This window comes from Micromys minutus (genome assembly GCF_963924665.1).
Source record: "Micromys minutus genome assembly, chromosome: 1".
Classification (NCBI taxonomy): Eukaryota; Metazoa; Chordata; class Mammalia; order Rodentia; family Muridae; genus Micromys; species Micromys minutus.
The window spans coordinates 62,461,560-62,476,672 of record NC_137969.1 but is presented as its reverse complement, the minus strand read 5'-3'; the positions used below and the strand labels follow the sequence as shown (position 1 = coordinate 62,476,672).

Here is a 15,113-nt window from a genome sequence, read left to right as displayed (position 1 = left end):
ATTAGCCCTCACCTTTGGGCAAGAGCTGGGGAAGAGCCTGTCTATAATTGGAATCTCTGGAGAGCCCAGATCCAGGCTGGGTTTTCCCTCTTGCTGATGTATCCTCTTCATCTCCCAGGAGTCATGTGGCTGGAACTTGTCCTGGCTTCCGTGCTGGGCTTTGTCATCTACTGGTTTGTCTCCCGGGACAAGGAGGAGACCTTACCACTTGAAGATGGGTGGTGGGGGCCAGGATCAAAGCCATCAGCCAAAGAAGATGAGAGCATCCGGCCCTTCAAGGTGGAAACATCAGATGAGGAGATCGAGGTGAGACACCCTGTCTCGGGCAGGGCAGACACAGGGCTGGTCCTGATGAGTTTCACTTGGACCACAGCAGGGACGTGGCTGAGGATGGAGCTTTGGAAATGGACCATCCTGAGGTTTTCCCTGGCCACTCTTCTCCCTGAGGGCATGTTCATTTTGCTCCTAAAAGGAATTTCCTCCTCTTTACTAACCCCATTTCTCTAGTTACTTCTTCACCACATGAGGCCCAGGAGATTTGCTACTAGAGCCATGGTGTGCACCACAGACTGAAGCTTCCAAACAACCATCCCCTGACTGCCCACTGGGAGGAGAGAGTGAGCAGATGTCCCTGTGTGGATGTGGAAGTCACAGCTACAGAGGGGAGTGGAGCTCAGGACATGCAGGAGCATGGAGACCATAGGATCAGCATTGGGAAAGCCCCTACTGTGTGTTGAACACTCCTGGGCCCATCATATCCCTATACCAAGCCTGCCCATTGTCACCTGTGTGGCAGACTCAGAGGTGGGCCCTGAAGATAAGAATGCTACAGCAGAGGGTCCCAGGCACTGGAGAGCACAGGCAGATAATTACAAGTCTCAGGGCCTTGGTCTTTCCACTCAGAGCTGGATTCAGAAGGTAGGGGCTGGTGGGTAGAGGAAGGGGAGAAGGAAGTCTTTTAAAGGAACCAGTCAGTCAGCGTCACAGGGATCAGACCTTACATGATGCACCTTTCCTTCACCCTCTGATCCTTGAGCAGCTACTGTGTGCAGATGCTCTTTGGAGTGCTGGGAGATCACAGAGACACTTCCCTCACACAACTGAGCATATAGTAACCACACACGAAGGGACGGCATCAAGAGATACAGTGACCTGCACATCCATGGAGATTAATGTCACTGAAGCACTAACAAGAGGTCACAGAAGTTCCCAGGTGGAAGAGATTGGGAGCAGGGTCTGGATTAAAGCCAAGAGCAGGCAGCTGAGGTTCATGTGTGGGGCATGCTGGGCCCTCGCTGCTGAGCGTTGAAGCTGAGCCCTGAGGATAAGTCCTGAGTGGAGTCTAAGGTTTGCAAACCTGTTTGGGGGAGGCCAGGGGACATCTCTGTGAACAATGACACTGAGCTTTACTCCTTGAGGCTATGGGCACATCCCTTGGCTGGAATACTGAACTTTATCTGCCTTTGGAGCCTGTGCCCAGGGCAGGCCATTTTGTCTGTGTTAGGATCCTTTGATCCTGTACTGCAAGTGCAGGCACAGCAGGGCTCAAAGTCACCCTGTAGACTGTCACTTGTTCATTAACTACCCAGTGAATAGATTATGTGACTGGAAAAGGGTGGAGCAAAAAAATTACAATAATTACTGCTCCTGCAGGGGCTACAAGTGTCCCTGGCCTCTCTGCTCCTGCAGGGGTCTCCAGTGTCCCTGGCCTCTCTGCTCCTGCAGGGGTCTCCAGTGTCCCTGGTCTCTCTGCTCCTGCAGGGGTCTCCAGTGTCCCTGGTCTCCTGCTCCTGCAGAGGTCCTCTATGGCAGCTTTTTTGTTTAGTGGGAGAAAGTGGAACCCTTGCATCTTCCCTACAATCTTGCTCTATGACTTTTTACAAAGTTTGCCAATTCCAGGACTATTTGTAGTTGGGTAAGTTAAAAGTGAGTGTTGTTCACAAACCTAAGAAATGAAAACATGGCTGGGATTGAGCTAAGAGGGAAAACACATCACGGATGGCATGTGTGAAACCTTTCATTCTCTACCTACACAGCCAAACCCCATTTCACCAATTCAGAGATAGGTGAAAGGGAGAATCTGAAATCCACATGAGGACCCATTAGCCCCACAAGGATCCAGTGACATACATGGGTACCCTGTGTGGCTTCTCCATGGTGACCATCTATGGCTGCAAGGTTCACTCTTGTAGACACAAGCCCTCTCCTGTCTCTGCCCCCACCCCAACTTCTTCACTGCAGGACTTGCACCAGAGGATAGATAGGTTCCGGGCATCCCCACCTTTGGAGGGCAGCCGCTTCCACTATGGCTTCAACTCCAACTACCTGAAGAAAGTGGTGTCCTACTGGAGGAATGAGTTTGACTGGAGGAAGCAGGTGGAGATCCTCAACCAGTACCCTCACTTCAAGACCAAGATTGAAGGTGAAATCCAGAGCAGCCCCCAGGATGGGGGAAGCAGGGATGGGTTGGGTGTGAGTCTCAGGAGCAGCCTTCCTGCATAATTCAACTGTGCTGTTAGCCCCCAGGATCAGATGGTAGGTCAATAAGCTATTGTAGTTCACCATCTTGCCAGGATGGACAAATAATGCTGAGTCAACAAACCATTAGTCTTTAGCACTGAACAAAAGGCAGAGCAATGATTGTGCACTAGAGACCTGTAAATTCCAGTCAGCAATGCAGAGAGGTCCTTGAGCAGTGTCTATACAGGAAGTCTGGGGTCTGGACATGACCTGTCTCAGGTCAGCCACTGATAGAGTTTCGGGCTACACAATTCTATGGGGTGCTCAGTGGTCTGTCCTTTGATAAACTGTCCTCAACCTCATAGCCAAGCCCTCCCTCCTGAGCCCGTGAGCATGCAAGCATCATGTGTGTGTGTGTGTTTCTTATTTTTAAAATTAGATGATGTACTAAATTTTGAATTAGAACAACTTTATACCATGCAGTTTAGTCCAAATGTCATAAAATTACCCATTAAAATGGACTTGAAAGTGTTTTAAGTTTAGCCTCAGAGGACCCTGGGAAATACTAAGTAGGAAGTTTAAGGTTCCAACATGGAACAAGCATTGCCTGTTGACTTTGTTAAAGGGGAGTTATATTCTGGAAGTGTTTCTCTGAAATGTGGACCATACTAGAAGAATCCTAGGAACACAGGTCAGCCAGGGTCCTGGGAAGGATCCTGAAAAGTGAGGTCAGATTAGTGCACAGAACCCGGAATTGCACAGCACAGAACATGTATTTCAATGCCGTACACATTTGAAAAGGGAGACAGTGAAACCAGCCAGTGTGGTCATCTGTTATCCTAGCCCTTGGAAGACAGAGGCAGGAGGATCACAACTGAGGGTCAACCTGAAACCAGATAACAGGTGTACTGGCCTCAGAGAAAGGCACCTCAGTTGGGGAAATGCCTCCATGAAATCCAGCTGTAAGGCATTTTTTCAACTAGTGATCAAGGGGAGAGGTCCCAGCCCATTGTGGATAGTGCCATTCCTGGGCTGGTAGACCTGGGATTTATAAGAAAGCAAGCTGAGCAAGCCAGTGGGATCAAGTCACCAAGTAACATCCCTCTATGCCCTCTGGATTAGCTCCTACTTCCTGACCTGCTTGAGTTCCCGTCCTGACTCCCCTTGGTGATATACAGCCATGTGGAGGTGTAAGCTGAATAAACCCTTCCTCCCCAACTTGCTTCTTGGTCATGATGTTTTGTGCAGGAATAGAAACCCTGACTAAGAGAACAGGTTTCAAAAAGAAAGAAAAAATTCTTCAGTGTGACACCATGCACAAACCTTAAGAATATTGCATTGTTCTGGGTGACAGGTGTCATTCACAAAGGGCAGACTCATGATTCTACCTATGTGTCTGGAACAGATAAACATTAAGTAAGAGACTAAGTGGTCTGGAGATATGCTAACCGTGTAGAGGATGCTGTGTTGGGGAGATGCCTGGGATCCAGCTCCAGCACTACGAATTTAATGGATGAAGTATGTAACGAATAATTTTGAGAAGTTCAAAGGATTAGTAGTGGAACAGGACAGTGGTATTGCAAGCCTTTAATCCCAGCACTCAGGTGGCAGAGCCAGGCAGATTTCTGTGATTGAGGCCAGCCTGGTCTACAGGGTCAGTTCCTGGGAAGCCAAGGCTACACAGAGAAACCTTGTATCAATCTCTCCCCAAAAGAGCACAGGATTTCCAGCACCCACATGATGGCAACCAAGTGTCTCTAAGTCCTGTACCTAGAGATCAGGTACTGTCTTGTGATTTTTGCAGGCAGCATGAATTCATGTGATATGCAGGCAAACATGCAAGAAAACACTGATATACATACAATAAAGTAAATATAAAACATTTATTTTTATAATTGGAAAATGATAAAAAATGCTTCAGTGCATACAATGTGGAAAGCCTACACATTTTATATATCTTCACTGTAGGGAAAAAAATACACATATCACAAAGAACAAAATTAAAGTATTTAATTGCACCATTCCTGGAGGATTCACTTTTTATGGATTTGGAACTTATCCCTAAGAACTTCAAATCTCACCATAAAGAGTTATATAAACTCCTTGGCCTTTGTGGTGGTTTGAATAGAAATGACTCCCATAGACTAATGTGTTTGAATGCTTGGCCATTGGGAAGTCACAATATTAAAAGGTGTTGCTTTTTAGGAATAGGTGCGGCCATGTTGGAGGAAGTGTGTCACTGTCTCCGTTTGCTGCCTGAGGACTGAGATGTAGAACTCTCAGCTCCTTCTTAAGCACCACGTCTGCCTGCACACTACTATGATTCCCACCATGATGATAATGGACTGAGCCTGTGAAACTATAAGTCAGCCCCAACTAAGTGTTTTCTTTTACAAGAGTTGTCATTGTCATAGTGTCTCTTCACGGCAATGAAACCTAAATTAGGTACTTAATGGCATGGCCATGGTTAACGATGGTGTAAAATCAATACATATTCTGTGGAAACCACACTTGGTCTTTTTCCTCAGCTTCTGACACTCTCACATAGACCCAATACCACAGAAAAAAGGAGCTACCCTGCAGGGTACTGGGAAACTAAGCTTTCATGTTTGACCAGTTAGGTATGTTAAATACACTCTGTGTGTGTGTGTGTGTTGCTAAACACTGAATACAGGACTTCACATATAATAGGAAAGTGATCTGCCAATCTGTTGAATCATTAAATAAATGGATATTCAATGCATTTTTTTAACTTCTCCATTTCTCACGTTAGAAAGGCTCATCAGAATATAAGCCACACGTGGCTGTTACATTTATGCACAAGGTCAAGCCAGAAAATAATTCCCCACGGCATTCCCCTCAGTGAGAATCTGCTGGATTCTAGGGACTCCTAAGAGTGGGGAAGTCGCTTTTCTTTGCGGTAGTAGCTGATTCTAGGTTGGCCACAGCCATGCGCATGGAGACAATGCTATCTGGATGTGATGGGTTAGAAAAACAGAAAACAAGAACATGAGAGAGGGAGTCCCAGGGTGTGGGATGCTATCAAGATACATTCGTGGATGCATATATACATACTTACATACATAATGCATATATATCTCGCATGTGTGTGTCTTGTAAGCTTCTTGAAAGCATCACATGCAAGTGAATTTATGTAATATATATGTATATGAAATTGTTGAAGAATAAGTAAAAATATTTCATTTTTAAAATAATATAGCACTATGTAATTGAATATACCATGCCTAGAAATGTTGGTAACACTGAACTATACCAGGACCATGACATAAATGGTCATTTAACTTGATAGCCATGAGCTCCTTTGTATGTGAGATGATCACATAGATGATATTTGCTTCACAGGACTATACTGCAGTGGAATGTCCTTCCCTCACCCTGAATGCTCTGTCCCTCATGCTGGCTGTCTCTGTCCCCAGGGCTGGACATCCACTTCATCCATGTGAAGCCTCCACAGCTGCCCTCAGGCCGCACCCCAAAGCCCTTGCTGATGGTGCATGGCTGGCCCGGCTCTTTCTATGAGTTTTACAAGATCATCCCACTGCTGACTGACCCCAAGACCCACGGTCTGAGTGATGAGCATGTGTTTGAAGTCATCTGTCCCTCCATTCCTGGCTATGGCTTCTCAGAGGCATCCAGCAAGAAAGGTACAGGGTTCTGAGGGGGACACATCCAGACTGTGCTTTGTCATCACGGTCCCTGCTGGGGCAGCAGCACCCTGAGCCATATGCTGTGTGGCTGCAATGCCCTAGGGAAGGCAGAGCCAGGCATACTGTCCTGTGATCTGGGTCTTCCTTGGGTACCAAGACTTCTACTGTCTGGTCTCCTGTGAGGTACCTTCTCCTTAGCCTGGGAAAAGAAAGATCTAGAGAATTTCCCAGGCTGCCTACCCATGACTCCTTGTTCAATGCTCATTGCACTAGTAAGTAGTCACGTGCTTTTGGAGCTCAGTGAAGGCTCTGGAAGCAAGGATGCAGACACCCCATAGCAATGCCCTATTTGAGACTCAAGCACATCTATCTCCAAGTGTTCTGCAGGACACGCAGTCCTGTGTCAGGCTGGCCCTGACTCTGCAACAGAGAGAGGGGAAAACAGCAAGCAGCTCAGAGTATTAAAAACGCTGCATCCCGAGGACAGCCGAGAAGACAAACTTATTTCCAACACCCTGCTACTGTTTGCTCCATGCCATAAAATGTCTACGTGGAGGCTCATCCATGGGGAGAAAATTGTCCACTGGGAATTCTAGCTGACAGCCTTGACTTCCCTCACTGACTTCTGCTGGATGTTTGCAAGGTCCCACATTGCTGCTTTGTCAGGGAGGGTAAAGGAGCTCCGCTCACCTCTACCGCCTGCTGTACACTTGCGATTTGATGAGGCTTTGCTATTTTATCTTCTGCTGCTGCTGTGCTTGAGAAACTCGCTCAGAGCCCAAGCACAGCAGCCTTAGACCATTCTCCAGACTGTACAGAACCTGTCTGTCCCCTGCACACTCAGGTTTAAATTCAGTGGCCACGGCGAGGATCTTCTACAAGCTGATGTCACGGCTGGGCTTCCAGAAATTCTACATCCAAGGCGGGGACTGGGGTTCCCTCATCTGCACCAACATGGCCCAGATGGTTCCCAAGTGAGTTGACATAGTCAAACAGGCATGGTCAGCCTCACGAGGGCCTGTGGGTGCGTGGAATCTACACAGGACACAGGACTGCTCACCCCAGGCCATCTTCAGCAGTGTCTGAGACTTGGGGTTCTCTTATCTGGGTCCCCCAATCCTGGATTCTTGTGGGCCTGGGACAGAGAAAACAGATCTTCCCTCATTAGATAGGAGAGGGCATATTGACCCTTGGGATCCCTGTGGAGGCTGTGTGAAGCAGAAGAAGGGGTCTAGAGTCTATGTGGAACAAGGTCTAGAACAGCCCTGAGGACAAGAACACTCTAGAACACTTTCCTCTTCCCCAGCCACTCAGGACCCACTCAGTGGATGCCCCAGAGGGACAGGGTCTAAAGGAGGCTGGCTTGTATTCCTCAGGTCTGTGGCCTGTCCCTTCTTCCTCTATGTCCTCTCACTTCTGTCCTTCACAGAAGCCAAGCTCACCTGTGCCCATTCCTCTGCCCACAGCCACGTGAAAGGCCTGCACTTGAATATGGCTTTCATTTCAAGAAGTGTTTACCCCTTCACCCCTCTCCTGGGCCAACGTTTTGGGAGATTTCTTGGCTACACCGAGAAGGATATCGAGCTCTTGTACCCCTATAAGGAGAAGATTTTCTACACCATCATGGGAGAGAGTGGCTACTTACACATCCAAGCCACCAAGCCAGACACTGTGGGTAAGCACACCAGGGCAGTGGGACAGGGAGGGACTCTCACTGTCCCCGAGAACACAGCTTACAGCAAGAAACTCCTGACCAGGAAGCAGAAATCTTTGTTTTCTGTACTGAGAACTGGACCCAGGGCATCACATTGGGTGACAAGTGATCTGTCATTTCCCACAGCTATAGTTCCATGTATGAGAGACCGAAGGTAGGGGGACCCTACAAGTTTTAGGCTAGCCTGGTCTACACAGTGAGTTCTAAGCCATCCTGGGCTACATAGGAAGACTCTTGACTCAAAACACAGCAAAACAAAAACAACAACAAAAACAATGACCCCCCCCCCAAAATACAAACACTAAAAATTTCATTCATAGGTTTAATTATAATTGATAATTGATAAGATGATAAAAATAGAGTTTTTTCAAGGTGTTTGGAATACAAATTTGTTTACTCATGGATATAAAATTCATGAACTTTTACAGAATAGCCAGAGCCGGTGACACACAGGCGTCTGTAACCCCTGCTCTTTGGGGCTGCAGCAAGAAGATCCAGAATGCCAAGGACTACCTCTGTGCCTTAGGCTGCCACCACATCTCCAGGCAAACAGAGGCATTGGGGAGGCAGCTGAGTTGGAGCATATTTGTTTCCAATCTAGTAAATCCCTATAAAGAAGCTAAAAGGCGAGGCTACGCAGTATCAGCCTAGAACTGTGGATCTCAACCTTCCTAATGCTTTGATCCTCTAAAAACAGTTCTTCATGTTTTGATCCTCAACCATGAAATAAGTTTTGTTGTTGTTTTGTAACGGTAATTTTGCTACTGTGACGAATCATCATGTCAATATCTAATATGCAGGAGATCTGATATGTGACCCCTGTGAATGGGTCATTTGACCCTAAAGGGGTCACGACCCACAGGTTGAGAACTGCTGCCCTTGAAGTCCTGAGGACTGTCATGTGTCCTCCGGATGCTCCCGAGTCCACTCAGAGGACACCTGGGAGTCTCTTTGCCCACTGTGGCACCTCCCACGGTTCCCATGGTAGCTCCACACCAACAGCAGGGACACCTCCTGATTAAAATGCACTTTATACTCAGGCTGCCTTTCCAGTTGTGAAGCAGATGTTCCTGCTATGATGGGAAATGTAAAAAATACAAAATAGAACAGAGAGAAGTCAGTCTCCAGCTCTCCTGCCTTACTGCTACACGCCCCAGAAGACCTTGTCAGCACTGTCCCTTATACATGCTGTGGGTCCAATGTCCCAGACATAGTTGATGGCCTCTTTAGGGACCTGAATGGTCAGTCCCCCTTGCTTGGGGTCCTAGGGAGTATTTGCCTGTACTTATCCTTTGGGCACTGAAGTCACACAACACGGACTCTGTGTTCTTGTTCCTTTCCCTCTAAATGACTCTTGTGAGGTTTCTGTACTATTTTCCTGCTGTGATTTTTAATGCTGGACATGGTACCAGAAGCCTCAGGAATGCTAAACATATGCTGCCCCCTGCTGTTTCATGGCTAGAACCTGGGTAGATCAATACTTACTTATAACTAATAACTATTTATCCTACTTTTTTACCAATATACAGCCCATAAAATGTATCCCATTTGGTGACCTGCCCCTGTCCCCTGCTATTCCAATGACTGGAGGTGACCTGCCCCTGTCCCCTGCTATTACAATGGCTGGAGTTGTATTTTAACTCATGGGCATATTAATATTTTCTTGTAATTAATTATCCAATTTTATACCAAGATGTAGCCCATGTGGCCTGTAAATTTATGAGACTATAGGGCATATTGATCTCCACCTGCTATAGGAGGCTATACAGACCAGGGCTGCAGATGTAGGGTGCCCAGCTGAACCTGCTGTCCCTGCAAGGCCCCCCACACCTCTCTCCTGGAGTCACATATGCTCTGGGGTCAGGCTTGAATCTGTCCCTTGCTTCTTTCCATTCAGGCTGTGCTCTAAACGACTCTCCTGTTGGCCTGGCTGCCTACATCCTAGAAAAGTTCTCCACCTGGACCAAGTCAGAATACCGTGAACTGGAGGATGGAGGCCTGGAGAGGTGAGGCCCCACCACCTTTCTGTCAGACCTGATGCCCAGGCTCTGCCTCTCTTGTCCAGACATTCCATCCCTGTCTGCAGGCACCCCATGGGGATGCCAGCAAGCTTCTTATTTTTTTAAAGGAAATTATTTATTTTATGTATGTGAGTACACTTTAGCTGTTTTCAGACACAACAGAAGTGCTGGGGTTGCTGCCCCTCCTACTCCATGGCCAATGGAGTTCTATATGGGGATGAGGGGGTTGAGGCAAGAAATGCCTGTGATTTGTCCAGTGCCATATTTAGTGGTCAGACAAAAATACATGTTCCCGGAAGTCCCCACAACAGCAAATACCCTTTATGGCAGCTGAGCCCTGCCACTTGGGACCTCTAGAGCCCATGAGTTCTGTGGAGATCACTGTGAAGGGACAGAGATGTGGAAGTGCATGGGTGTGAGGTGAACTGCTGTGTCCCTCTGACACAGTGTTTTGTCCCAGGACTTTAGCCTGATGCCAAGCTCCTTGTTGGCACGGTCACAAAAGGGACAGAGACTGCAAGGCATTTGAGTGGGGTATTAATTCAGAGCCTGGATTCACAAAGGTAGGCCTTGCATAGGATATCCTATGAACGAGAGAATTCTGTGTGGTCTGGTTGACCTGCAGTAGATATCACAGAAAATGTGAAGAGCAGCATCTAGGGATGCTGAGAAATCTTATTGACTACAGATAAGGGACAGAAAAGGACAGAGGGACAAAGAAGACAGAACCTGATAAGAGCCTCACTCCTACAGACCCAAGCAATATGAGCAGTTTCAGGATGCAGGACTGAGAAGGGAAAGGAGTGGAGATGGGGTGGGGGTGGGGAGAGCAGCTGGTAGAAGGGGCACCATTAGACCAGACAGTGCAGCCAGCGCAGGGAAGATAGGCTGATATGGCCAAGGAGGAAGACACAATAATTCACTGGTAGATTATAACTCCTGTAGGATAGCAAAACCTTGAAATTCTAGACCCTGATATGGTGGACATGATGTCTTCAAGCCTAAGATGTTCTCAAAAGCAGGGGCTGTTGGGCTGTAGACCCATGGCCCATCAGAACAGAGACCTTTGGAGGAGTCAGCAACTGGGAAGGAAAGAGTCAGCAGGGTTAGAGGTCACATGGAGCCATAACAAGCCACAGGTAAGACTCAGAAGAACATAGGCCTGAGACACGGATGTCAGCAAATGTCACAGAAGGGATGAGAGCACTCCAGTGGATTATTACAGCTAAACACAGTGGCTGTTCTACAACAAAGACAGCTACCAGGGAATGCTGGAGCTGTTCTCTGTGGAAGGCCACGCCCCTCTCCCTGAGTGGCAGGTAGAGGTCATCAATCCTTCCCAGGGTTCACAGCTTATGAGAGCCAGGCATTGTCTGATGTGCTGACTCTGTAGCGGGCAGCCCTTTGTTCCTGACAGTCACAGCTTTCACAGAGCCTGGATTTCCTATGTGCTTTCTCAGGAAGTTCTCTCTGGAAGATCTGCTGACGAACATCATGATCTACTGGACGACAGGAACCATTGTCCCCTCCCAACGCTTCTGCAAGGAGAATATAGGGCAGGGCTTCATGGTCCATAGACATGAGAAGTAAGCCTGGCTGAGCAGGGAAGGGACATCTGGGGTGGGGAGATGGTTACCATCTGTCCTTTAACTCAGAGAAGGCTTGAGGGCAAGGCAGAAAGATACCAGACATCCTGAGTATCCACTCCTTCCGGGTCCTGGCCTGCTGTCAGGTACTTTGGGATTCACAGGCCTATATAGAGATCCTCGGGTGAGAGCAAAGACATGGCCCAGCAAAGGGGGCCTCAGAGGTCACCCTTGCCCTGCCTGGCTGACCCTCCCTGGCAGAGAAGGTCCCTAATGAATGGAAAGGAGGAACTTTAATGTGAAGGTAGTGGAAGCCCTTGCCATTATGACTCCATCTGACCTGGCTGAGTTCTCCCCAGGCCCTGAGAGTTCTTTCTGCTGTGAGGAGAACACAGCCTCAGCCTCACCTCAGCCCTCTTCTCCACAGGATGAAGGTCTTTGTACCCACCGGCTATTCGGCCTTCCTTTCTGAGCTACTGCATGCCCCAGAAAAGTGGGTGAAGGTCAAGTACCCCAAACTCATCTCCTATTCCTACATGGAGCGTGGGGGCCACTTTGCTGCCTTTGAGGAGCCCAAGCTTCTGGCCCAGGACATCCGCAAGTTCGTGTCCCTGGCTGAGCTGCAGTAATGACACCAGATGGCAACCATGGCTTTAGCAGCAGCCCTGGTTCCTCCCGAGTCACACTTAGGGAAGGTGACCCCTTCCTGAGGAATAAGTTTGTTCCCTGGCCACACTGGGGAGCCCAGACTTAAACCCCATAGTCACCTCTTACCACCCCATAGGATTCATCCCACTACATGGCTGTGTTAGTCCTCGTGGCTCTAATGATAAATGGATTTATTTCTAAGAGTGTGTGGGCCAAATGCCATGTGCTTCTTCAGTACCCACATGGGCCTTCCATTCCAAGAGAGTTGGCATGTGCTCCCCATCCCCTGTCTTGGAGAGTCCTGCTGGGCCCTCTGAACTTGTCCCTGCTGCCTAGGGCAGAGGGACAGGTGTGTGCCACCAGCAGTCAAGGCCACACTGCACTAGGCAGCCTCAGAAGACTACTGCCCCCTCTCGAGTCACTCACATAGGGCACTGGGAGAGGAGGTTGTGTGTCTGGCAGTTGTCACTGAAAAGGTCTGAGTTCCCAGACCAGCCATGTCTCCGAATGAGCCCAGAGTGGTCTCCCGTACTGTGTTTGGTCCCATGGTGGTCAGCTGAGGTGGATGGAAGGATGCCCATGTTTGTCTCTGTTCCATTAGAGCAGGGTCTCTCCCTGTCATGATCCTGTGCCTTAGGCATTCCCAGAGGCAGCAGAAAGGATGTCTTAGCCACATGTGGCTGCCTAGATCCAGGATCACACTGGGTACAACACAGTGGGCTGCCTGACCTTCCACAGTTCGCAGACTGAGGACAGTCCAGCACCCAACTTACCCCTCCTTACTCTCTACCTCCTCTTTGTTGTAACTCTCCAAAGTACAAAATGAAACATATAATCTCTTGAAAGGCATTGCTCTAAAGCATCATTAAGCAGAATCCTGATTCTTAATTCAGAATATTGCATCTGTATGGGCTGCCATTCTAATTCAAGCCTTTGTGGATTTTTTTTCATCTGGAACAACCTTTTCTGCTGTTGCTGTAGGGTCTGGATTGAGATTAAAGGTGAATATTCCCACATTTCTTTCTTCTGCTGCTGACTTTCACTAATAGTTCTTTTTCTTCTTTCAGTTCCTCTTCCTCCTCCTCTTCCTCCTCCTCTTCCTCCTCCTCTTCTTTCTCCTCCTCTTCCCCCTCCTCCTCCTCTTTGTTCAGACGGGGTTTTTTTGTGTGGCCTTGGCTGTGTATATGATGTATTATTGAGTTATATTTCTATAGGCTTATCCAATGTTATGTCTAAGTCATATTTCAGTTTTTTGGGGAAACTTCTTCATACTGACTTCCAGGTGGCTGCATTAGTTCACACACTCAGTATTTAGAGATCCCTTGTCAGTTGTGGCTGCTATTTCCTGGGCTATTAGAGAATATTCAGTTACATTAATCATGGCTGCTCCATGACTCTATGCATTGCTGACTATCACATCCTTGAGACCCAGCCTACAGCAGCTCAATGCTGGCTGCAATTCTGGGATAATCCAGAATCCCACTTACCAGCTGCTCTAAAGTAAGGAGTGGAGGTTGCTGAGCTAACACAATAGAGCCAAACCTGCTTTGTAGTCGGAGATCATGAGTCTCAGACCCCTTCCTTGAGCAAATAATATTCTATCTTACTTAGAATGTTTTTTGTTTTCTTTTTAAGATTTATTTCTTGTATTTATATGAGTATTCTGTAGCTGTCAGACACACCAGAAGAGGACATCAGATCCCATTACAGATGGTTGGGAACCACCATGTGGTTGCTGGGATTTGGAGTCAGGACCTCTGGAAGAGCAGTCAGTGCTCTGAGCCACTGAACCTTCTTTCCAGCCCTTAATTAGAATGTAAGAGAACAAGTTGAGTTTCACAGGAGGTCTGTTGCCTTGTCCCCCACTCTAGCTTCATTGGAACTCATTGGAAGATATTACTTTCCAAGAAACTTCACCCCATGGCGGCCTGACACTGAGGGACATATTAGACAGTACTGCGTGGACACATGCAAACACACTTATGATGAAGCCACTTATGATGAGACCTAGTGAGACATTAATAACCATGTATAATTCAGTTGAGTGTTAACAGCTCTAATCTGTACAGTGGTGCCAGCAACACTGGACCTGAGCTTTGGGACTGTTATTAAATGAAGTCAGGTTTGGACACAGCTCTGTGACACTGTGACAATTGCTAGCCGCTGAGCACTGCTAGGTGACTAACAGGCACCAAGCATAAAGTCTGACTCAGTGGACTAGGGAATAGCGTATGACGTGGGGTGTGGGGGGGAGCAGGACAATGGGGACCTTACGGCATTCAGAATGGCCCACGGTTTTCTGAAGTTTCAAGTTGCCATTTTCCCACACATAACCAAAGCTTCACACAAAAGGGGACTATTGGACAAAGCTGGCATGGGCCATCCTAACATCCCAGATGCCCTTTATTTAGATGGGGCTTCAGCAATGATCTCTTGGCATCTGGTCTCTGGGTCATTGTGACTGTGCAGGGTACAAAGGGAGAGGGGAGGGGACTCACGTTCTGTCTGCCCTGCCTCTCCCAAGGGCTCTGGGTGCTATTGTGTACAGAGCTCCCTAGGCCTGCTGCTTCAAGAGGACTCAGGGGGCCAGCACTGAGCCCTGGTGGGCTGCAGGGCATGCTGGGATAATTCTGCCCAGAGAAGGGAAAAGGGCTAGCTGCGTCCCTGAGGAAAACAGCAGCAGTGTTTTGGTCTCTGTCTGCTGCTGTCAGGTAGGGAGCTCATTTCCAAGTTCCCTGGGCAGGTTGGCCATCTTTCCTGCTGCCCCTGCTTGCTGCTCTCCCAATGACATCAAGCAAAATTGTTCTCCTTTGCTTTCAGGACCTGAGAGCTGAGTCTGGAATGACAGTGTTAGTTTCTGCTGCCTGTGGTGCAGGGCAGTGGGGACTGTGACAGGAGCTGGGAGGGACATAGTCTCACCTTCTGGAAACAGGGTCTGCTATGTTTTCAGCCTCAGGCTGAGTGAACTGCATGCATCTGCCCTGCAGCCAGGGTGCTTGCTCCCCATGTTCCTATA

The 15,113-nt window shown here is 48.1% G+C and overlaps 1 protein-coding gene across 3 annotated transcripts; it reads left to right on the top strand.

Annotated features, from left to right (window-relative positions):
• Nucleotides 1-123: 123 nt before the first annotated feature.
• On the top strand, nt 124-12,078 carry LOC308438212 (epoxide hydrolase 1-like; the record flags this gene model as incomplete). Of its 3 annotated transcripts, none has more annotated exons than XM_080939526.1 (8): nt 124-279; nt 2,242-2,422; nt 5,898-6,125; nt 6,973-7,102; nt 7,595-7,803; nt 9,740-9,848; nt 11,324-11,449; nt 11,877-12,078. In XM_080939526.1, 8 exons carry the CDS (start codon nt 124-126, stop codon nt 12,076-12,078), a joined length of 1,341 nt encoding a protein of 446 aa, XP_080795652.1. The 3 variants fall into 3 exon arrangements, with proteins under 3 accessions (XP_080795652.1, XP_080795653.1, XP_080795651.1); XM_080939527.1 differs by having other exon boundaries at nt 124-306; nt 7,637-7,803; XM_080939525.1 differs by having other exon boundaries at nt 124-306.
• Between the last annotated feature and the right edge of the window lie 3,035 nt (nt 12,079-15,113).